The following is a 24,406-nucleotide window of genomic DNA, read 5'->3' as shown; positions in this document are numbered from 1 at the left end:
GGAGTCCAGGATGACCCAGCGGTTTCTACCATGGGAGGTTTAGCGAATGTTAAGAATATGAGATTCCACAGGCTAAGAAAAGTGGGTGATGCTTTTTCATGAACACATGAAGTTTGAAATTTATTATAACATGATTCTGAAAAGCACAGTGTTCAGTCACAAATAGTACAGCACAATTTAGTCCCAAAAAAAGCATGGAATTTAGAGCCAACAGTCCTAAGTTCTGTACCTCGTCCTTCCAGTTAATAGCTTTATGACTTTGAGCAAGCCCCTTCTCTGAGCCAACTTTTTTCCCCCTAAAAACTGGTTTGTCAGTCTCTGGGTGGTAGGGCCAACACTCTTCCATGGCACCAAACCCAGAGTGGTGGTTTGATGGGTATAAAGTAAGTTACACAAGACGAGTAAGTTCCACATCTGCTGTACAACCCAGTGCAACAGTCAGCACTACAGTATTGTGCGGATAAAGATTTGTTAGAAAGGCAGAAGAGTGTTCTTACCATACACACAAAATTATTAATAAAACCACAAAGGGACACAGAGAAACTTTTAAAGACAACTGTAATGATTATTATGTCTATGTCCAAACTCACCAGATTTTATCCATGAACTGTGTGCAGTTTTTCGTATACCAAGTATACGTCAGTGAAGCTGGGGGGAAAGCGCTAGATAATACATTCCCCACCTTCCCGTCAAAGTAGTCATTGAAGTGGTATCAGTAGTTGGTGATGACTTGCATACAGTAAGAAGTAGAAGTGAAAAAGAACTTTTGAAAGTGGAAGGAAAAAGTAAAGGAATTATTATTGTAAGTATCTTTTTAATTCAGCATTGATCAGAAAAGGGGGGTTAGGTGGGGTCTGCCTAAGTTTAAGGTAGGATAGAAAGACAGCACATGGTCAGTGAACCCTTTCAGCTGCCTTCTGAAGGATTTGTTGCTGTTTTCTGGAAAATATCTGCTGCAGATAAGAAGTCATCTCTATCAGGAGGAAGAGTACCATAGCTCTGAGCAGGAAAGAATGAGGAATGAAATCTCTGACCTAACACAGGAGCTTCATCAGAAGGAGATCACTATAGCAACTGTCATGAAGAAAGCTGCCCTTCTGGAAAGACAGTTAAAAATGGAGCTAGAGATAAAAGAGAAAATGCTATCGAAACAACAGGTATGCAAGGGGCAGGAGCGCCTGTCCAGGTCACCCTTGTTCGGTGCAGAGTCACCTTCCTTACTGATTGCGGAAAGTGTTCTATTTCTTCTACGGTTTCTGAGTCTAGCAGCACAGAAATGCCTTGTGGAGTCACATAACACCTTGTCTCGTGAGATAACACAAAGTGTCATCAACCAAAAACCAGGGAAGCAAGTGGCGGCACAAGATCATTTCTGTAAATCTCACACTGTCGTTTTCTTGTGACCCATGTGATCGCCCCAGCAGCAACAGCACGCAGTAGTCACAGATTGCTTCCGGAATTTGTTTTCCTTAGTTCTCGTCGATTAACATTTTTAACTTAAGAAGAGCTTTTACTCCAGCTTTTCGTGGACATTTCTCACTCCCATTTCATATATTTATTTTAGAATTTTGAAAAATGGATATTGGAAATGAAGATTAGCTCATATGCACTGAATATTCACCTAATGCATAGCATGGTTCATGGGGAAAAAACAGCGATTATAACATTCTACTGTTCAGATACTGCAAATGACTTCTAAGTCTTCCCTTCCTTCTTTCCTCCCTTTCCTATTTATTTTGAAATTCCCTCAATCCTTTGGTGGTGGTGGTGGTTTAGTCACTTAGTCGTGTCTGACTCTTTGCAGCCCCATGCACTGTAGTCCACGAGGCTCCTCTGTCCATGGAATTCTCCAGGTGCGAATACTGGAGTGGGTTGCCATTTCCTTCACCACCTCAATCCTGTACTCACTATCAAATTGGTGACCTGCTACTGAAAGTGTAGTGTTTCTCTGCATTATTACCCCAAATATGGTTTTTGAGAGCACCATTCAATAATTTTCTAGATCTATGACAGTTACTGGGGCTTCCCTGGTGGCTCAGATGGTAAAGAATCTGCCTGCAATGCGAGAGACCCAGGTTTGATCCCTGGGTTGGGAAGATCCCCTGGAGAAGGGGATGGCAACCCACTCCAGTATTCTTGCCTTGAGAATTCCATGGACAGAGGAACCTGGTGGGCTACAGTCCATGCAAAAAGTCAATAACAGGCTATTTAAATCCTATGTATTGTAAAAATAAGAAAATATTCTGGCTTTGCCCTAGTATAAGCCTTAAACTGTGATTAACCTGTAAAATACACAGGAAAACTACATAGATGGGATGATAGCATTGGCCACACTGTATAGGAAATGATATTTTACAGGTGTTAACAGTGATCTAGGTAGTTGGATTATGAATGGTTTTCATTTTAACCTTTATACTCTTCTATATTTTTAGACTTTTGTCAAGGAGAATATATTTTATAATTTACAAAAGTAAATCTTTTTAAGGAAACTGCTTTATGTAGAAATGAGCCCTAGATAAATAAAAGGGCAGATGCCATGTCTAAGTACTGTCAAGTAGAAGAAATTAGGGAGAAAATAAATTAGGAGACAAAATGAAGTAGTCACAAAAAAAAAGGAAATTTGGCAGGAGTATCAGGAAGAACAAAACTTAATGTAAAATCATATTTGCATGTATGTAATGTAAAAATTAATCAGGTAATGAAGAAACTTAATGGACAGTGTTATTCAAGCATGTTTTTAAAATTGTGATTTTTTTCTGGTGATAATTTGCATACCATAAAAAAACAGAAGTGAGAAATGGAATTTGGGAATGGGAAAGGGTCATCAATCAGTATAGTTTGTTTTTAATTTGGCAGCAATCAGGAAAGGAGGGTGCAGTGGGGCCTGCCGAAGATCAGAGAACTGAATGAGAATACCTGATTTATGACGAGCCTGCCTAAGTGTCTCCCTTTGCTACTCTTAGAAAATATTTATATTAACAAAGTAAAATTAATTTTCATAGAATTGTGGGCTCTTATTATGAATTTCACATTCACTTTTAACTACTAATCTCCTTTCAGATGTTGGATACGAGGTACAAAGCTGTCAGGACTGAAAACACACACCTGAAAGGCATGATGGGAGACTTGGACCCCGGGCGGTACATGGTAATGTGCTGACGCCACTCAGTAGCTTGAACAGAGAGCCTGCCTCCTTGGCCAGATACTGTTTACCTAACGCCTCCCGCCTGTCAGGCGTGCAGGAGTCGGGCTGACAAAGTATCTCGTACTTGGATGGAATTTACTTTTATCTGCAGGCTGGAACATTTGAATTTCTGGTTTTCTCCTTGTTCTTTTCTTGAATTGGGCTCAATTCAAATTATTTCCTCAAACATATATTACTGACCTTGCCTTTGTGTCTGGACTCCTACACCCTACACAGCCCGACTCCTCTCAGTTCCACTTGATGACCTGCCCCTGAGACTCCAGTCAGAACAGGTAGTTCCAGCCGCACTTGGGCCGATTTGTCTCATAGCTTGTCCCTCCCCGCCAGATGGGGAACAAGGACCGAGTGGTGCCTTATTAACGTGTCACCAATACTTCCCAGCGTCAGGGGGACAGTCTTCAGTGAATGCTGGTTAAATAAAAAGAATGGATCAGTGAATGATTGAGGTCTGACCTTGTGGTTTTTAACTGGTGCCTTTACAGGCTTACACAAGACAACTTAAACAGGTTATGTGCCTTTCTTTTCAGTTGTTTAATATAACAGTTGAGGTTTGCTTTTTTACATGTGAAATAGGAGAACGTTTATTTATTGAACTAATAAAATATCGTAGTTACTTGTTTATCATTTATTTGCTTTGAGTAAATATTCTGAGATAAAATAATTGTCTGCCAGTGCAGGGAATGCAGGGGATCCAAGTAAGGCTATTGCTTAACCTGGCCTCAGATTCCTCACTGTAAAGTGATAAAGTTGGATTACGCATTCTCCATGGTCCTTTCTTAAGTCAGGATTCTGTATTTCTTTCTTTGTCAGTATTTTTGTTTTTGAATTTTTAATTGAAGTATAGTTGGTTTACAATATTATGTAAGTTACAGGTATACTACTTAGTGATTCACAATTTTTAAGGTTATTCTCTATTTATAGTTATTATAAAATATTGGCTATATTCCCTGTGTTATACAATATATCCTCATAATTTATTTTATACATAATAATTTGTACCTCTTAATTCCCTCCTGCTCTCTATCTGCAAATCTCTTTTTTGTTATATTTGCTATTTGTTTTATTTTTTATATTATACATAGGAGTGGTGTCATACAGTGTTTGTCTTTCTCTGACTTATTTCACTTGGCATAATACCCTGAAGTCCATCCATGTTGTTGCACATGGCAAAATTTCATTCTTTTTATGGCTAAGTAGTATTCCATTGTGTGTGTACATACCACACCATCTTTATCTATTCATCTGTTGATGGACACTTAGGTTACTTCCATATCTTGACAATTGTAAATAATGTTGCTATGAACATTGGGGTATATGTATCTTTTTGAACCATGTTTTTGTTTTTTTCAGATATTTATATACCCATGAGTGAAATTGCTGGGTCGTAAGATAGTTCTATCTTTAGTGTTTTGAGAAACTTCTTTACTGTTTTCCACAGTGGCTGCACCAATTTGCATTCCCATCAACAGTGTATGAGGGTTTCCTTTTCTCCATGTTCTCACCAACACTTATTATTTGTATTCTTTTTGATGATAGCCATTCTCACAAGTGTGAGGTGATAATCTCATTGTGGTTTCAATTTGCATTTCTCTGATGATTAAGAATGTTGAGCAATGTTTCTTGTGCCTGTTAGCCATCTGAATGTTCTCCTTGGAAAACTATTCAGTTTTTCTATTTTTTAATTGGGTTGTTTGTTTTTTTGATGTTGAGTGTATGAGATGTTCACATACTTTTGATATTAACCCCTGTTGATCATACCATATTTTCTTGCATTCAGTCAGTCAGTTCAGTCAGTTCAGTTGCTCAGTCGTGTCCGACTCTTTGCGACCCCATAAATTGCAGCACGCCAGGCCTCCCTGTCCATCACCAACTCCTGGAGTTCACTCAAACTCATGTCCATTGAGTCGGTGATGCCATCCAGCCATCTCATCCTCTGTCGTCCCCTTCTCCTCCTGCCCCCAATCCCTCCCAGCATCAAGAGTCTTTTCCAATGCGTCAACTCTTCGCATGAGGTGGCCAAAGTATTGGAGTTTCAGCTTTAGCATCTGTCCTTCCAGAGAACACCCAGGACTGATCTCCTTTAGAATGGACTGGTTGGATCTCCTTGCAGTCCAAGGGACTTTCAAGAGTCTTCTCCAACACCACAGTTCAAAAGCATCAATTTTTCAGCACTCAGCTTTCTTCACAGTCCAACTCTCACATCCATACATGACCATTGGAAAAACCATAGCCTTGACTAGACGGACCTTTGTTGGCAAAGTAATGTCTCTGCTTTTGAACATGCTATCTAGGTTGGTCATAACTTTTCTTCCAAGGAGTAAGCGTCTTTTAATTTCATGGCTACAATCACCATCTACAGTGATTTTGGAGCCCCCAAAAATGAAGTCTGACACTGTTTCCACTGTTTCCCCATCTATTTCGCATAAAGTGATGGGACCAGATGCCATGATCTTCGTTTTCTGAATGTTGAGTTTTAAGCCAACCTTTCACTCTCCACTTTCACTTTCATCAAGAGGCTTTTTAGTTCCTCTTCACATTCTGCCATAAGGGTGGTGTCATCTGCATATCTGAGGTTATTGATATTCCTCCCAGAAATCTTGATTCCAGCTTGTGCTTCTTCCAGCCCAGCGTTTCTCATGATGTACTCTGCACATGAGTTAAATAAGCAGGGTGACAATATACAGCCTTGACGTACTACTTTTCCTATTTGGAACCATTCTGTTGTTCCATGTCCACTTCTAACTGTTCCTTCCTGACCTGCATACAGGTTTCTCAAGAGGCAGGTCAAGTGGTCTGGTATTCCCATCTCTTTCAGAATTTTCCACAGTTTATTGTGATCCACACAGTCAAAGCTTTGGCATAGTTAGTAAAGCATAAATAGATGTTTTTCTGGAGCTCTCTTGCTTTTTGAAGAGATGTTGGCAATTTGATTTCTGATTCTTCTGCCTTTCCTAAAACCAGCTTGAACATCTGGAAGTTCACAGTTCATGTACTGCTGAAGCCTGGCTTGGAGAATTTTGAGCATTACTTTACTAGCGTGTGAGATGAGTGCAATTGTGTGGTAGTTTGAGCATTCTTTGGCATTGTCTTTCTTTGGGATTGGAATGAAAACTGACCTTTTCCAGTCCTGTGGCCACTGCTGAGTTTTCCAAATTTGCTGGCAGTAGGTTGTCTTTTCAATTTGTCATTAGTTTCCCTTTATTTAAAGGAAATGGTGGCCCACTCCAGTGTTCTTGCCTGGAGAATCCCAGGGATGGGGGAGCCTGGTGGGCTGCCATCTATGGGGTCGCACAGAATCGGACATGACTGAAGCAACTTAGCAGCAGCAGCAGCAGCAGGATTTGTTTATTTTTGCTTTTGTTTGCTTTGTTTCAGGAGATAGATACAAAAAATATTGCTACCATTTGCATCAAAGTGTTCTGTGATGATACTGTATTTCTGTGAGAGTATGTCCTTAATTCTCCTAATAGTCCACAATCTAGCCTCAAAGAATAGAATCACTCTGGACGCTTCCTGCATTCTTCTTTGAACCTCGTTATCGATCCTGTGATTGGAGTATGTGCTGTGCTATGCTTAGTCACTCAGTTGTGTCTGACTCTTTGGACCCCATGGACTGTAGCTCACCAGTCCATGGGGATTCTCCAGGCAGGAATACTGGAACGGGTTGCCATGCCCTCCTCCAGGGGATCTTCCCAACTCAGGGATCAAACCCAGGTCTCCCTCATTGCAAGCAGATTCTTTACCGTCTGAGCCACCAGGGAAGCCCCACTGGAGTATAGATAAAAATAAGGTATATGTGATTTCCCTGTCTGTTACAGAAAGTCTGTGTGACGCAAGGACTATTTTTCCTAAATTGTATACATGAAAAAAATTAAATTGGATCCTGCCTTCATCTATGGCTTTCTTCTCTCTCTCTCTCAAAAAAGTAGTTTTTGTGTTATTTTTCAGAATCTCAGTCTGAATGTCTGTAGTTGTGTGTTCTGCTTCATTACAGACCCCACCAAGCCACTTCATTTTGACTCCTGTTGGCATTTGGCTCTGTTTGCTTATTTATTTTCAAATTTTCAAGAAATAAAACACAGAAAGATGTATAAAGAAGCAGCTAATTACCCCCGTGTCCATCCCCAATCCCAGTTTGGACTCCAGAGATACTCAATGCTAACCAACTACTGTACTGCATTCTATAAAACATTTTCCTTGCTTGTGCAAACACTTAGATGGGATGAGTTGAGTGTTCTTTTACAGAAATACATGTATAACGTTTACATTGGGCCTTCCCTGGTGGCTCAGTGGTAAAGAACCCGCCTGCCAGTGCAGGAGATGTAGGAGATTCAGGTCTGATCTCTGGGTTGGGAAGATCCCCTGGAGGAGGGCATGGCACCCACTCCAGTATTCTTTTTTTTTCTTTATGGTTTACTCAAACTTTATTGTTATTATTTTTTACAATATTATATTGGTTTTGCCATACATCAACATGAATCTGCCACGGGTGTACATGTGTTCCCCATCCTGAACCCCCCTCCCACCTCCCTCCCCATACCATCCCTCTGCGTCATCCCAGTGCACCAGCCCCAAGCATCCTGTATCCTGCATCGAACCTGGATTGGCCATTCGTTTCACATATGATATTATACATGTTTCACATCTCCCAAATCATCCCACACTCGCCCTCCCCCACTCCAGTATTCTTGCCTGGAGAATCCCATGGACAGAGGAGCCTCGCAGGCTACAGTCCACGGGGTCGCAAAAGAGACCGAGTGATTAGATGATGACAGTAAGACACGACTAAGTGGTTAGATCACAGTAACAACATAGACATTACTCTCAGCTGCCTTTTGACTATGTATCATGGGTATTTCTACAAGTCAGTAGAGAAATATCTTTTAATTTTTCTTAATTTTTCAGAAAAAAAAATATATACTCATGTAAAATACATATACACAATGTAGTATTACTCAGCCATTAAAAAGAATACATTTGAATCAGTTCTAATGAGGTGGATGAAACTGGAGCCTATTATACAGAGTGAAGTAAGCCGGGAAGAAGAACACCAATACAGTATACTAACACATATATATGGAATTTAGAAAGATGGTAACAATAACCCTGTGTACGAGACAGCAAAAGAGACACTGATGTATAGAACAGTCTTATGGACTCTGTGGGAGAGGGAGAGGGTGGGAAGATTTGGGAGAATGGCATTGAAACATGTAAAATATCATGTATGAAATGAGTTGCCAGTCCAGGTTCAATGCATGATACTGGATGTTTGGGGCTGGTGCACTGGGACGACCCAGAGGGATGGTATGGGGAGGGAGGAGGGAGGAGGATTCAGGATGGGGAACACATGTATACCTGTGACGGATTCATTTTGATATTTGGCAAAACTAATACAATTATGTAAAGTTTAAAAATAAAATAAAATAAAAAAAAATACATATACATTTTAGTGAATTGAAGCACAACTCATATACCAGTGATTTTAGTGAGTGTTGTAACTCTTTTTCTCGTTTCTCCCCTTCCCTCCATTTCTCCAGCCACCTCATAACCAATCCATTAGATAACATGTTAAGTCTTCAGTATGCATCATTTTATGTTTCTTCGTGTGTGTGTGTGTGTGTGTGTGTGTGTGTAGTCATATACCTATTCAGGGGTTTTAACTTGTTTTAAAAATGGATTGCATTTTGTACACTTCTCTGTGTCTTTTATCCTTTGTTAATCCTTCTAAGTCAGCAAGTTTAAGTCTTATCGGATTATATAGTAGCTTAAGAATATCCCATGATTTTCATGAAAAAATTCAGCTGTTTTTCCAGAATTACAGTTGGGGTTAGGGGTACTGACTCCATGCAGTCCAAAGTCTGCAGCTAGCTTTACAGCCAGCCTTCCTCCATATCTGAGGATTCGACCAATTGCAGATGTGTAGTGCTGTAGTGCATATTTAGGAAAAATGAAACAATCCATGTACAAATCCACACAGTTCAAACTCATGTTGTTCAGGGGTTAACTGTAATTCATTCATAATTAACAACCCTATCTCTAGATTTTTACACAGAAACACAATACTATGAAAAACATCCTTGTCCATACATCTTGGAATAGCTTCCTGAGAATGCAATTGCTGATTCAAAGGATATGTATCTTTTAATTTTAAAATATTGGTTGTCAAATCATATTTCTACCCTCTCTATAAGAGAGTAACCTTTTCTTTCATCCTTACTGGCAATAGGTGTTATTGCTCTTTTAAATTTTTGCTGGTCTGATGGGTATAAAGTGATTTCTCAATAGTCTTTTAATTTACATTTCCCTGACTGCAGAGGGCATATTTTTGCATATTTATTGGCAATATACTATGACCTAGTTATATTTTTTGATCATTTTCCTTGGGCAAAGCTGAAACTCATTTTCTTTGGGCTTTCTTTTTTTCTTGTCAGTTTATAACAGCATTTTTCTAATTTGTTGTTTCTAACTTTTATATCTTTTGTCATATGAAATGTTTTAAACTTTTATTTGTCAAACATGTACAATTTTTTGTTTATAGCTTCTGAATTTCCTTCCTTGTGTAACATGGTTCTTCTAACTTCTGGACAATATGTATAATTTCTTCAAAGATTTTTATATTTTTCATCTAAATTTTTAATTCATTTGAATTACACTTTTGCATGTAGTATAAAATAGGAATCCAATTAAAGATTTTTATAATAAATGTTAAGCTCAATTAATCCAGTTTCTCCTGATAATTTCCTGTTGGATTCTATTTGGAATTGAATTAAGCTTATATATTATCTTTGAAAGAATTGGCATTTCTATAAAAGTTAATTTCCCTATCCAGTAATATGGCATGGCTTTCTATTTCTTCATCTCTTATTTTATGCTTTTCAATAAGACCTTACAGTTTTCTTCATATAGTTTCTGTACCTTTTAAAACTTATTCTCTTTTAAAACTTATTCTCTTTCTTTTTAAACTTATTCTCAAGTATTTTATAGTTCTTGTCACTATTGTAAGTGGAATATTTTCCATTTTCCATATCCAAAAACTTACTGTAAATATAGAAAAAAAAAGTCAAACTATCTTTTAATTCTAGTAGGCTTTTTACTAGAGGTTCTTAAGTGTTTTGACATATGTAGTTGTATCAACAAAAATAGTTGTATCTCTTCTAGTGTTCACAACAGTAATTTTTGTCATATTGAACTTGCTGAAACTTCCAAGAGAATATTAAGTAATCATAGTGATTATTGGCAAATTTGTCTAATTTCTGATTTTAGGTGAAACCATTTTAGAGTTTTACTATTTAGGATAATATTCTTGATTTATGGTCTTTATTATGTCTTTCTATTCCTGAAATTACTTAGAGCTTTTAAGATTTGCTTCTGTTTTATCAAATGCCCATTCAACATACATGACATCATGTAGTTTTTATCCATTAGTTTTTTGATGTGTAATACACTGTGATTGATAGATTTCATGATATTGATCCACCTTTAAATTCATGAAATAAGCCTTTTTGATCATTCTATTCATTTTTGAGTGGTGTCATAACAGACGGCCACAAACTGAGTATCTGAAGACAATAGAAACTTACTGTTGTATAGTTCTAGAAGCTAGAAGTCTAAACTCAAGGTGTCGATAAAACTATGAAAAGAAAAAGAAAGTGAAGTAGCTTAGTCATGTCCAGTTCTTTGCAACCCCATGGACTGTAGCCTACCACGCTCCTCCATCCATGGTATTTTCCAGGCAAGAGTTCTGGAGTGGGTTGCCTTTTCCTTGTCCAGAGGATCTTCCTGACCCAGGGATCAAACCCGGGTCTCCTGCATTGTAGGCAGATGCTTTACCCTCTGAGCCACCAGGGAAGTCTCAGTAGGACTATGCTCCCTCTGAAGTCTTTGGGAGGGAATTCACCCTTGCCTCTTTGTAGCCTCTAGTGATTTGCTGACAATCTGTCAGTCCTTGGCTTGTACATGCATTGCCCCAGTGCCCTGTCTTCACATGCCATCTTTCTTTCTTTCTTTTTGTTTCTTCATACCATCTTCCGTCTATGTATGTCTGTTCTGGTATCCAAATTTCCCCTTTTTATAGAATCCCTGTCATGTTGGATTAGAGACCACCTTAATGACCTCATTCTTTATTTGGTTACCTCTGTAAAGATCCTATTTACAAATAAGATCACATTCTAAGGTATTAGTAATGGCTTGGACTTCAACATATAACAGTCATACTCTTAGCAGTTTTTTTTTTTTTAAAACTTTATAAAATTGTATTAGTTATGCCAAATATCATAATGAATCCGCCACAGGTATACATGTGTTCCCCATCCTGATCCCTCCTCCCTCCTCCCTCCCCATACCATCCCTCTGGGTCGTCCCAGTGCACTAGCCCCAAGCATCCAGTATCGTGCATCAAACCTGGACTGGCAACTCATTTCATACATCATATTTTACATGTTTCAATGCCATTCTCCCAAATCTTCCCACCCTCTCCCTCTCCCACAGAGTCCATAAGACTGTTCTATACATCAGTGTCTCTTTTGCTGTCTCGTACACAGGGTTATTGTTACTGGCTTCTATGTGGTAATATTTTATTTAGAAATTAAGATTTGTGTATATAAATGAGATTTGTATATAGTTCTCTTTTTTCCAGCTTGTTATACAGTTATGTTGGCTTTATAACATAAATAGAGAGTTTTCCATATTTATGAGTGGTCTGCCATAGTTTAAATAATATTGGAATTACAGGTCTTTAAAGGTTAGAAGGAACTTAGGTATGAAACCATCTTGATATTGAACCAGTGAAGATAAACCAAAATGGAAAAGAATGTAAAGGAGAATGTGTATATATAGATAGATAGATACCACTCCAAGATGGCGGAATAGAAGGACATGTGCTCATCTTCTTTACAACTCACTTTTGAACAACAATCGACAGGAGAACATTGGATCCCACCAAAAAAAGATACCCCACAACCAAGGGCAAAGGAGAAGTACCAGAAAGATGGTTGGAGGGGTGAAATCAAGTATACAATCAAACTCCAACCCACCACAGATGCTCGGAAGGCTCAAACAAAACCTTGTGCACACCATGAGACATCACAGAGACTGAGCCAGACCTGCCATTGAGTGTTTGAATGTCTCCTGCAGAGGTATGGATTGTCAATGGCCTGCCGCAGGGGCAGGGTCTCTGTGTGCAGCAGACCTGGGTGTGGCATAAGCCCTCTTGGAGGAGGTCACCAATAACCCCACCACAGAGCCGCCAGAACTTACACAGGACTGGGGAAACAGACTCTTGCAGGGCACAAACAAAACTTTGTGCAAACCAGGACCCAGGAGAGAGGAGCAGTGACCCCACAAGAGACTGACCCAGACTTGCCCATGAGTGTCCAGGAGTCTCGGGCAGAGGCATAGGTCGGTGGCCTGCTGCAGGGTCTGGGGCACCAAGTGCAGCAGTGTGTGCATGGGACCTTTTGAAGGAGGTTGCCATTTTCTTCATTACCTCCACCATAGTTTGGTCTCAGGTCAAACAACAGGGAGAGAACACAGTCCCAGTCATCAACAGAAAATTAGATTAAAGGTTTACTGAGCATGGCCCTGCCCATCAGGACAAGACCAAGTTTCCCCCTCAGTCAGTCTCTCCCATCAAGAAGGTTCCATAAGCCTCTTATCCTTGTCCATCAGAGGAAGACAGAATGAAAACCACAATCACAGAAAACTAATCAATCTGATCACATGGACCACAGCCTTGTCCAACTCAATGAAACTGTGACCCATGCCATGTAGGGTCACTCCAGACAGACGGGTCATGGTGGAGAGTTCTGACAAAACGTGATCCACTGGAGAAAGGAATGGCAAACCACTTCAGTATTCTTGCCTTGAGAACCCCATGAACAGTATGAAAAGGCAAAAAGATATGACACTGAAAGATGAGCTTCCCAGGTCGGGAGGTGCCCAATAAGTTACTGGAGAAGAGAGGAGATATAACTCCAGAAAGAATGAAGAGAAAGACCCAAAGCAAAAACACCACCAAGTTGTTGATGTGGAAGTTGGTGATGGAAGTAAAGTCCAATGCTATAAAGAGCAATATTGCATAGGAACCTGAAATGTTAGGTTCCTGGATCAAGGTAAATTGGAAGAGGTCAAACAGGAGATGCCAAGAGTGAGCATCAACGTTTTAGGAATCAGTGAACTAAGACAGACTGGAATGGGTTAATTTAACTCAGATGATCATTATATCTACTACTGTGGGCAAGAATCCCTTAGAAGAAATGGAGTTGGCAGCATAGTCAACAAAAGAGTCCAAATGCAGTACTTGGATGCAATCTCAAAAACGACAGAATGATCTCTGTTCGCTTACAAGGCAAACCATTCAATATCACGGATCCAAATCTATGCCCCGACCAGTAATGCTGAAGAAGCTGAAGTTGAACAGTTCTACGAAGATCTACAAGACCTTCTAGAACTAACACCCCAAAAATCTGTCCTTTTCATTATAGGGGATTGGAATGCAAAAGTAGAAAGTCAAGAGATACCTGGAGTAACAAGCAAATTTGGCCTTGGAGTACAGAATGAAGCAGGGCAAAGGCTAATAGAGTTTTGCCAAGAGAATGCACTGGTCATAGAAAACACCCTCTTCCAACAACACAAGAGAAGACTCTACATACAGACATCACCAGATGGTCAATACTGAAATCAGATTGATTATATTTTTTTGCAGCCAGAGATGGAGAAGCTCTATACAGTCAGCAAAAACAAGACCAGGAGCTGACTGTGGCTCAGATCATGAACCAAACTCAGACTTAAATTGAAGAAAGTAGGGAAAACTACTAGACCATTCAGGTATGACCTGAATCAAATCCCTTATGATTATACAGTAGAAGTGACAAATAGATTCAATGCTTTAGATCTGATAGAGTGCCTGAAGAACTATGGACAGAGATTCATAACATTGTATAGGAGGTGGTGATAAAAACCATCCCCAAGAAGAAAAAAGGCAAAATGGTTTTCTGAGGAGGCCTTACAAATAGCTGAAAAAAGAAGAGAAGCAAAAGACAAAGGAGTAAAGGAAAGATATACCGATTTGAATGCAGAGTTCCAAAGAATAGCAAGGAGGATAAGAAAGCCTTCCTCAGTGTTCAATGCAAAGAAATAGAGGAAAACAATAGAGTGGGAAAGACTAGAGATCTCTTCAAGAAAATTAGAGATACCAAGGGAACATTTCATGCAAAGATGGACTCAATAAAGGACAGAAATGGTATGGACCTAAGAGAAGCAGAAGATATTAAGAAGAGGTAGCAACAAAACACAGAAGAACTGTACAAAAATGATCTTCATGACCCAGATAACCAGAAGGGTGTGATCACTCACCTAGAGCCCGACATCCTGGAATGCAAAGTTAAGTGGTCCTTAGGAAGCATCACTACAAACAAAGCTAATGGCAGTGATCAATTCCAGTTGAACTATTTCAAATCCTAAAAGTTGATGCTGTTAAAGTGCTGCACTCAATAAGCCAGCAAATTTGGAAAACTCCGCAGTGGCCACAGGACTGGAAAAAGTCTGTTTTCATTGCAATCCCAAAGAAAGGCAATGCCAAAGAATGCTCAAACTACTGCACAATTGCAGTCATCTCACATGCTAGCAAAGTAATGCTCAAAGTTCTCCAAGCAAGGCTTCAATAGTACATCAACAGTGAACTTCCAGATGTTCAAGCTGGATTTAGAAAAGGCAGAGGAACCAGAGATTAAATTGCCAACATCTGTTGGATCATCAAAAAAGCTAGAGAGTTCCAGAAAAACATCTATTTCTGCTTTATTGACTATGCCAAAGCCTTTGACTGTGTGGATCACAATAAACTGTGGAAAATTCTTCAAGAGATGGGCATACCAGAACACCTGACCTGCCTCTTGAGAAACCTGTATGCAGGTCAGGAAGCAACAGTTAGAACTGGACATGGAACAACAGACTGGTTCCAAATTGGGAAAGGAGTACGTCAAGACTATATTGTCACCCTGCTTATTTAACTTATATGCAGAGTACATCACGTGAAATGCTGGGCTGCATGAAGCACAAGCTGCAATTAACACTGCCGGGAGAAATATCAATAACCTCAGATATGCAGATGAAACCACCCTTATGGCAGAAAGTGAAGAAGAATTAAAGAGTCTCTTGATGGAAGTGAAAGAGGAGAGAGTGAAAAAGTTGTCTTAAACTCAACGTTCAGAAAACTAAGATCATGGCATCCAGTCCCATCACTTCACGGCAAATAGATGTGGAAACTTGGAAATAGTGACAGACTTTATTTTTTGCGCTCCAAAATCACTACAGATGGTGACTGCAGCCATGAAATTAAAAGACGCTTGCTCCTTGGAAGAAAAGCTATGACCAGCCTAGAGAGCATATTAAAAAGCAGAGACATTACTTTGCCAACAGAGGTCCATCTAGTCAAAGCTATGATTTTTCCAGTAGTCATGTATGGATGTGAGATTTGGACAATAAAGAAGGCTGAGTACTAAAGAATTGATGCTTTTGAACTGTGGTGTTGGAGAAGACTCTTGAGAGTCCCTTGGACAGGAAGGAGACCCAGCCAGTGCATCCTAAAGGAAATCAGACCTGAATATTCACTGGAAGGACTGATGATGAAGCTGAAACTCCAATACTTTGGCCACCTGTTGGGAAGAACTGTCTCATTGGAAAAGCTCCTAATGTTGGGAAAGATTGAAGGCAGGAGAAGAAGGGGATGACAGAAGATGAGATGGTTGGATGGCAACACTGACTCAATGGGCATTGAGTTTGAGCAAACTCCAGCAGTTGGTGATGGACAGGGAGGCCTGGCGTGCTGCAGTCCATGGGATTGCAGAGTCGGACACGACTGAGTGAACTGAACTGAACTGTGTACATGTGTGTATAGCTGAAGTTTCAGTGAGGCAGATCTCAGTTACCTTTCCCTTCTCTTTTATGGTACTTGGTATATTCAGATTTCCCTTCTTCTTAGGTTGTTTTGGTGATTCTTATTTTGCTTGGGAAAAAACTTTACCCATTCCAATATGTTTCCTTGTACCAAAGTTAGGAATATCCTAGAGTTCTTTGCATCTTTCCAGATTCTGTATTTATGTTTTCTTTCTTGTTTCTAAGCATGTATAGTTTAGCTCTCTCTCTTTTTTTAAGTCTGGCACACAAAGGCATTGCTTATTAGTATTTAAAAGTATTGACTTTATTATTTCCTCTTTCCTAATTTCATTATTGCTATCTTTTATTAATTTCCTCTTCCTGGTTTGTTTTATTTTGTTGCACTTTGTCTGATACTGTTTTTAAAAATTGTATATGTGTTTATCTGTTTTTTTTTCGCTGCTCTGGGTCTCTGTTGCTGTCTGCGGGCTTTCTCTAGTTGTGGCAAGTTGGGGCTATTCTCTAGTTGTAGTGCGTGGCTATGGTGGCTTTTTTCATCTGATGAATGAAAGTTGGTATTTTTTTATTCAATCTCTGCTCATTCCATTCCCCAACCCCCCACCCAGACTGCCCATGACAACCACCATTCTACCTTCTGTTTCTGTCAGTTTGACTTTTTTTAAAATTCCACATATAAGTGCAAACATACAGTATTTGCTTTTCTCTGTCTGGATTATGTCACTTAACCTAATGTCCTCCAGGTTCATCCATGTTGTCTTAAATGGCAGGATTTCCTTCTTTTACGGCTGAGTAGTAGTATGTGGAATTTTCTCCATCCATTCATCCACTGATGGACACTTTCCATGTCTTGGCTATTGTGAACGGTCTTACAGTGAACATACTGGAGTGCAGACATGTCTTTGAAACATTGGTTCCCTTTCCTTTAGATAACATGCCCAGATGCGAGATTTGGGTCAGCACGGTGGTTCTATTTTCAATTTCTTCAGCAGCCCGCATGCCGTTTCCCACAGTGGCTTCTCTAACTTCATTCCCATCAGTGGTGTGCGAGAGCTCGCTTTTCTCCAGATTCTCACCAACACTTGTTATCTTTTGCCATTTTGATGCAGACCGTCCTGACAGGTCTGAGGTGGTACCTCACTGTGGTTTCAGCCTGCATTTCCTTGATGATGAGTGACGTCAGTAGCTTTCTCACATGTCTGTGGCCATCTGTATGTCTTCTTTAGAAAAATATCTGTTTAGGCCCTTTGCCCAATTTTTAATTGTGTTGTTTGTATTTTTGCTGTTAAGTTGTATGTGTTTGTTATATAATGTGGAAATTAACCCTTTATTAGATAAATAGTTGACAAAATATTTTCTCCCATTCCATAGATTGCCTCTTCACTCTGTTAATTGGCTTACTTTTCTATGAAAGAAACTATTTAGTTTGATGTAGTCCCACTGGTCTGTTTTTGCTTTTGTTGCCTGTGCTTTGGCATTATATCCAAAAAATCATTGCGAGGGGCAATGCTAAGTAGCTATTTTCCCATGTTTTCTTCTGGGAGTTTGACAGTTTCAGGTCTTCCATTTAAGCCTTAATCTATTTTGAGTTAGTTTTTGAGTAGTCTAGGATAGAGGCCTGTTTTACTTGTTTTCTTGTGAATATCTAGTTCTCCAACAGCAGTTATTAGACGCCACCCATTCCCCATTGTTTTTGGTGCCCATTTTAAAGATTAGTTGACCTACACGTGTGGGTTTATTTCTAGATTCTCTTTTCTGCACTTATCACATGCCACAGTCAGCACAGAATGTTCTCATTCACTCTATAATTATTTATTGAATGTCTGATATATGTCTAGCAGAATGCTAGGATTATGAGACTAGATCCTTGAACTCATGGAGATTAATGTTAGTGTCTATAAACATACATTAGTGGATATAAACAATTAACTGGATGGTTATGCTAGAGTGATAGGAGATTGTGGAGTGCAGGGGCTGTGTGGGGGCTACCTGATGCTGTATTGGGACCAGAAAAGGCTTCTGAGGAATAGTTAGCCAGACAGACAGTGGTGGGAAGTCATGATAAGGTGATATAATGCAGGTGCTGCAGTGGTAAGGAATCCACCTGCCAGTGCAGGAGACCCAAGAGATGTGGGTTCAGTTCCTGGGTTAGGAAGATCCCCTGGGGAAGGAAATGGCAACCCACTCCAGTATTCTTACATGGAAAACTGCATGGACAGAGGAACCTGGCAGATTACAGTTCATTGGGTCACAAAGAGTCAGACATGACTGAGTGGCTGAGCACACAAGGTAATATAATGTGCAGAGACAAGAGGCAGAAAGTCAAGGAGACTGGTAGAATTTTGTAACAACAAAGAGCTGCTGGTCATTGTGTGTTTACTATATGCCTTGCTGTCTGCCAAATACTTTTCGTACATTAATGTCTACATCCTTATACTGTGTAGGGTGGCAGGAATGGAGGGGGAGCTGGGGATAGGGACTATTATCCCCACAGAAAAAGAAACGAGATCTTTCAGTTTTAGAGTAACTTGCCCAAGATCATACAGCTTGTGATTGGCTTGCATAGCTCCAGATGCGTAGTGTTGACTGTCAAACCCCATGGTCCTGCCCCTTCTGTTCTCATCACTGATCCCGCCCTTGCATCGCTGCCCCTACTCAGCCCCCACATTTCGTCCTTGGTTCTGTGCTCTGGCTGTGTGCTTCCCCTTGAAGGACAGAGGCACCTTCAGCTTCTCTCTTCTGCATCATACAATGGCTTCAGGTTCTCTCTTCAGAATGGCTTCCACGTTGTCCATTTTCCACGCCAGGTATGCTTTCCTAATGTCGCCTTTCCTGGTGGAACATGTGCTCAGTTTCCCACAGGAAGCCAGAAGCCTTCACGTCCCAGGCTTCCTTAACCTGGGTCACCTGCTCTGTTTCCCTGTGGAGACCTACACAAAGCCTCCACTACAGCTGGAACAGCTTATTCTCATCTGTGTATGTGATCCTCATTTCTCATGCTCTTTCTTACTTCCTGACCTTGGCACATGCTTTTCCTTCTACCAAAAAATCCCCTTTCCCTCCTTCACATGGCCATGTCCTATTAATGTTTCAAGTTTATCTGCATAAATTTTAAGCTATACCAAAATCTTCTCTGATTTTCTTCTGTTAAGTGTCACTCCTTGAAGCCATCATAGCATCCTTTCCTTAGCGTCTGTCATATCACAGTATTACAATTGCCTGTTTTTTTGTAAGCCACCCATCCCCTTACCAGTAGGCTCAGTGGTTATGGTCCTAGTTTGCCACTAAACTCAACACTTAATAGAGTGCCTGAATATGGAAGGCACTGAAAAATATTTTGTTTGATGAGTAAATGAATAAATGAATGAGTGAATTAATCAATCCATTATGTTTTCCACCTGAGTGCTTTTCCTTTACCAAAGTAAAGAAATACCTTTTTCTTTACTAAATCCTACCAGTCCCTTAAGGGACTAGATTAAATTTTATCTCCTCCTTGAATTCATCTACCATTACTCTGGGGCCCAGTTAGTTTACCTTTCTTTGACTTTCTTTAGCAGTGTTTGTTATACAATTCAGCACTCAGTTTTGAATTGTCTTCTTTTATTTTTTATTATGGGTATGTTTTGTCTCAGTCATATTTCTTGTGGGAGAAAGGGATTATATTTCATGTTTTTTCTTCATATAAGATTTGGTACAGTATATGACTCATCGAAAGCTTCCCTGGTGGCTCAGACAGTAAAGAATCTGCCTGCAATGCAGGAGACCTGGGTTCCATCCCTGGGTTGGGAATATACCCTAGAGTAGGAAATGGTAACCCATTCCAGTGTTTTTGCCTGGAAAAGTCCATGCACAGAGGAGCCTAGTGGGCTACAGTCCATGGGGTCGCAAAGAGTCAAACATGACTGGGCAACTGAGCACTCACACACATACGTAAGGCTCAATGAATACCTGTGAATTTCTGGGACTTACCTGTTGTCTAAGAGACATGAATACGTTATCAAGGAAACCGCTACTAATTAAAAAGTTAACCAAAGCTTTGTCTTATTGCACTTCCTACATGATCTCAGTCCCAGTAGTTGTTGACATTGATTGATTCAAAAAACATTTGGGTTCCTACTTGGTGCAGTATAATTTAACACATAAATTATATAACATCTATATTATTTACTATTTTTCATGCATGTTACTTTAGTCTACTCAGTTTTATTGTATTTTCAATAAAGGCAGAGTCACTTTTTGATATTTGATTATCTCTGTAGAACTTTTACATTAGCACACACATATATATACATAATCAGAGAAGGCAATGGCACCCCACTCCAGTACTCTTGCCTGGAGAATCCCAGGGATGGGGGAGCCTGGTGGGCTGCCGTCTATGGGGTTGCACAGAGTCGGACACGACTGAAGTGACTTAGCAGCAGCATACATACATAATATATATGTCTAAAGGTTGCTTAATGGGCTGTCATAAAATGGAATGCCATTGGTTATAGGCTTCAACATGATGCTTATTAAAATAGCACTTAATCATTTATATTTTATGAGGATTATCCTTCGTATAGGAAGGTTTTTTAAAAAAATTTTAATGTGGTTTTACGTATTTATTTTGGCAGTGCTGGGTCTTCATCGCTGTGCAGGCTCTTTCTCTAGTTGTGGTGAGCCCACATCTCACTGCAGCATCCTCTGTTGCAGAGCATGGGCTCAGGGCTCAGGGCACGCGGGCTCGGTAGCCGTGGCTCCCGGGCTTTAGGGCACAGACTCAGTAGTTGTGGCGCACAGGTTTAGCTGCCCTGTGGCACGTGGGATTTTCCCAGATCGGGGATCAAACCTATATCACCTGTATTGGCAGGTGGACTCTTTATCGCTGAGCCACCAGAGAAGCCTAGGAAGGTTTTTTTTTAATTGAAATTTACTTGGCATAAAATACTATGTTGGTTTCAGGTGTACCTCATAGTGATTTAACATTTGTGTGTATTATGAAATGATCACCACATTAGTTTAGTAACCATCTGTCCCATATAAAGTTATTTCAGTTTTATTGACCGTATTCCATATGCTGTATAGTACATATGATTGCTTATTTATTTTCTACCTGGAGGTTTGTGCCTCTAAATCCCCTTCACTTGTTTTACCTGCCCCCGACACCCTCCCCTCTGGCAACTATCAGTTTGTCCTCTGTGTCCTTGAGCCTGTTTAGTTTTGTTTTTCAGATTCCACATATAAGTGAGATTATATGATATTTGTCCTTCTCAGTCTGACTAATTTCACATAGCATAATAGCCTCTAGATTCATCCATGTTGCCCCAAATAGCAAGATTTCATTTTTTTTATTGTGGCTGAGTAATATTCCATTGTATATATACACCATATCATTTTTTTATTCATTTGTCTTTTGATGGACACTTAGGTTGTTTCTGTATCTCGGCTGTTGAAAATAATGCTTCGGTGAACGTTGGGATATATGTATCTTTTCAAGTTAGTCTTTGTGTTTCCTTTAGATAAATACACAGATGTGAAATTGCTAAATCATATGACAGTTCTATTTTTAATCTTTTGAGGAAACTGCATAGTTTTTCCCATAGAAACTGTACCACTTATATTCCCACCAATAGGTCACAAGCACTGCTTTTCTCCACATCTTCACCAACACTTGTAATTATTGTCTTTTCTATGATAGCCTTTCTAACAAGTATAAAACGGTCACATTATAGTTTTGATTTACTTTTCTCTGATTAGTGTTGAGCATCTTTTCATGTCTTTTGGTCATCTGTATGTCTTCACTGGAAAAATGTCTGTTCATATCCTCTATTCATTTTTAATGAGATTTATTTTATGTTGAGTTGTATCAGTTCTTTATATATTTTGGATATTAAGCCCTCATCAGAAGTATCATTTGCAAGTATCTTCTCCCATTCGTTAAGCTGCCTTTTTATTTTGTTTATAGTTTCCGTCCCTGTGCAAACACTTTTTAGTTTGATGCAAGCATATTTGTTTATTTTTGCTTTTTTATTCTTACCTGAGGAGACAGATCCAAAAAAATATTACTAAGACCAGTGTTGATAAGTATATTGTGTTTTCTTCTAGGAGTTCTTTGGTTTCAGGTCTTACATTTAAGTCTTTTTTTAAGGTTTATTTATTTATTTTGGCTGTGCTGGGTCTTCACTGCTGCACATGGGTTTTCTCTAGTTGTGGCAGGCGGGGGCTCCTCCTTAGTAGTGGCGTGTGGGCTTCTCTTGTTGCAGAGCATGGACTCTAGGTGTGCAGGCTCAGTCATTGCGGCCCACAGGCTTTGTTGTCCCAAGATATGTGGAATCTTGTCCCAAGATATGTGGGGCATCTGGGAATCTTCCCAGACCAGGGATCAAACCCATGTCCCCTGCATTGGCAGGTGGACATGCCATTTTTAGCCACTGGACCACCAGGGAACCCTTACATGTAAGTCTTTAATCCATCCTATGTTTAGTGTGTGCATGGTGTGAGAGTAGTCCAGTCTGATTCTTCTGCATGTAGCTGTCCATTTTCCCAACACTGTTTACTGAAGAGGCTGTCTTTTACCCATTATATTCTTGCCTCCTTTGTCATAGATTAATTGACCATGTAAGTGTGGATTTATTTCTGGATGCTTAGTCTGTCCCGTTGGTCAGTGTACTGTTTTTGCCCCAGTGCCATACTGTCTGAATTACAGTAGCTTTGTTCTTGTTGTCATGTCTGACTCTTTGCAACCTCACGGACTGCAGCAAGCCAGGGTTCTCTGTCTTCCACTGTCTCCCGGAGTTTGCTCAAATTCATGTCCACTGGGTTGATGGTACTATCTAACCATCTCATCCTCTGCTGCCCACTCTTCCTTTTGCTTTGTAGAACAGTCTAAACTCAGGGAGGCATGAAACATCCAGCTTTGTTCTCCTTTCTCAATATTTTTTGGTTATTCAAGGTCTTTTGTGTTTTTGAACAAATTTTAGAATTATTTCTGCTAGTTCTGTGAAAAATACAATTGCTATTTTGATAAGGATTGCCTTGGGGAGTATGGTCAGTTTTTAAATATTAATTCTCCTAATTTATAAGTACAGCATATCTTTCCATTTGTTTGTGATATCTTCAATTTCTTTCATCAGTGTCTTATAATTTTCCAAGTATATGTCTTTTACCTCCTTATGTAGATTTATTCCTAGGCATTTTATTATTTTAATGTGATTGTAAATAGGGTTGTTTTCCTAATTTCTCTTTCTAGTTCATTGTTAGTATATAGGAATGTAAAAGATTTCTGTATATTAATTTTGTATCCCTCAACTTTACTGAATTAATTTATTATGTCTAATAGTTTTTTGGTGGCATCTTGAGGATTTTCTATATAGTTTCATGTCATCTACAAACATTGATCATTTTACTTCTTCCTTTCCAGTTTGAAATCTCTTAATTTCTTTTTCTTGTCCCATTACTGTGGCTAGGACTTCTAGTACTGTTAAATAAGTGGCAAGAGTGAGTATCCTTGTCTTGATCCTAATCTTAGAGAAACTGTTTTCAGCTTTTCACTGTTGAATCTGATGTTGGCTATGTGTTTGTCATATAGGGTCTCTATTATGTTAAGATGAGTTCCCTCTATGCCCACTTTCTGGAGAGCTTTTATCATAAATGGATGTTAAGTTTTGTCAAAACCTTTATCTATATCTATTGTGATGATCATATAACTTTTATTCTTCAATTTTTTAATGTGGTATGTCACATTGATTTATTTGTGGGTATTTAACCATCCATATATCCCTGGGATAAATCCCACATAATCACAGTGTATAATCTTTTTAATGTATTGTTAAACTTAATTTGCTGACATTTTGTTGAGAAGTTCTGCATCTATGTTCAGCAGTGATACTGACCCATTAATATTTTTTGTGGTGTCTTTGTCTGGTTTTTGCATCATGCTAATACTGGTCTCCTAGAATGAGTTCAGAAGCATTCCATCCTCTTCAGTATTTTGGAACAGTTTGAAAAGGATCAGCATGAACTCTTCTTGGGTAATTTCCACTACTCTATCTTCCAGTTCACTGGTCTGTTCTTTTCTATCATATAATCTACTGTTTATTCTTTGTAGTATATTTTTTTATTTCAGCTGTTGTATTATTAAGCTCTTCTTTGGTTCTTCTTTGTGTTTTCTCTTTGTTAAACTTATTGTTGTATTCATCCATTTTTCTCCTGAGTCCATTGAACATCTTTAACATCATTACCTCTAACTCTTTACTGGGTAGATTGCTTATCCTACATCTTCTTCATATGGATTTATACCTCTCTCACCTCATTTTGCCCAATTTTCTTTTTTAT

The 24,406-nt window shown here is 39.3% G+C and overlaps 1 protein-coding gene across 9 annotated transcripts in view; it reads left to right on the top strand.

Annotated features, from left to right (window-relative positions):
• Positions 1-24,406, top strand: part of DEUP1 (deuterosome assembly protein 1) — a 141,045-nt gene that overhangs the window by 77,432 nt on the left and 39,207 nt on the right. For 8 of the 9 annotated variants that reach the window (XM_044943363.2, XM_044943366.2, XM_044943367.2 and 5 more), the window contains 2 exons: positions 960-1,157; positions 3,061-3,147. In XM_044943363.2, coding sequence (XP_044799298.1) covers positions 960-1,157; positions 3,061-3,147 — 285 coding nt within the window. The remainder of the gene's footprint in view (positions 1-959; positions 1,158-3,060; positions 3,148-24,406) is intronic. The other variant, XM_044943365.2, reaches the window with a different exon arrangement.

Source organism: Bubalus bubalis, chromosome 5 (genome assembly GCF_019923935.1).
Source record: "Bubalus bubalis isolate 160015118507 breed Murrah chromosome 5, NDDB_SH_1, whole genome shotgun sequence".
Lineage (NCBI taxonomy): Eukaryota > Metazoa > Chordata > Mammalia > Artiodactyla > Bovidae > Bubalus > Bubalus bubalis.
The sequence above is the reverse complement of the archived record's forward strand: the minus strand, read 5'-3'. Positions and strand labels throughout refer to the sequence as shown.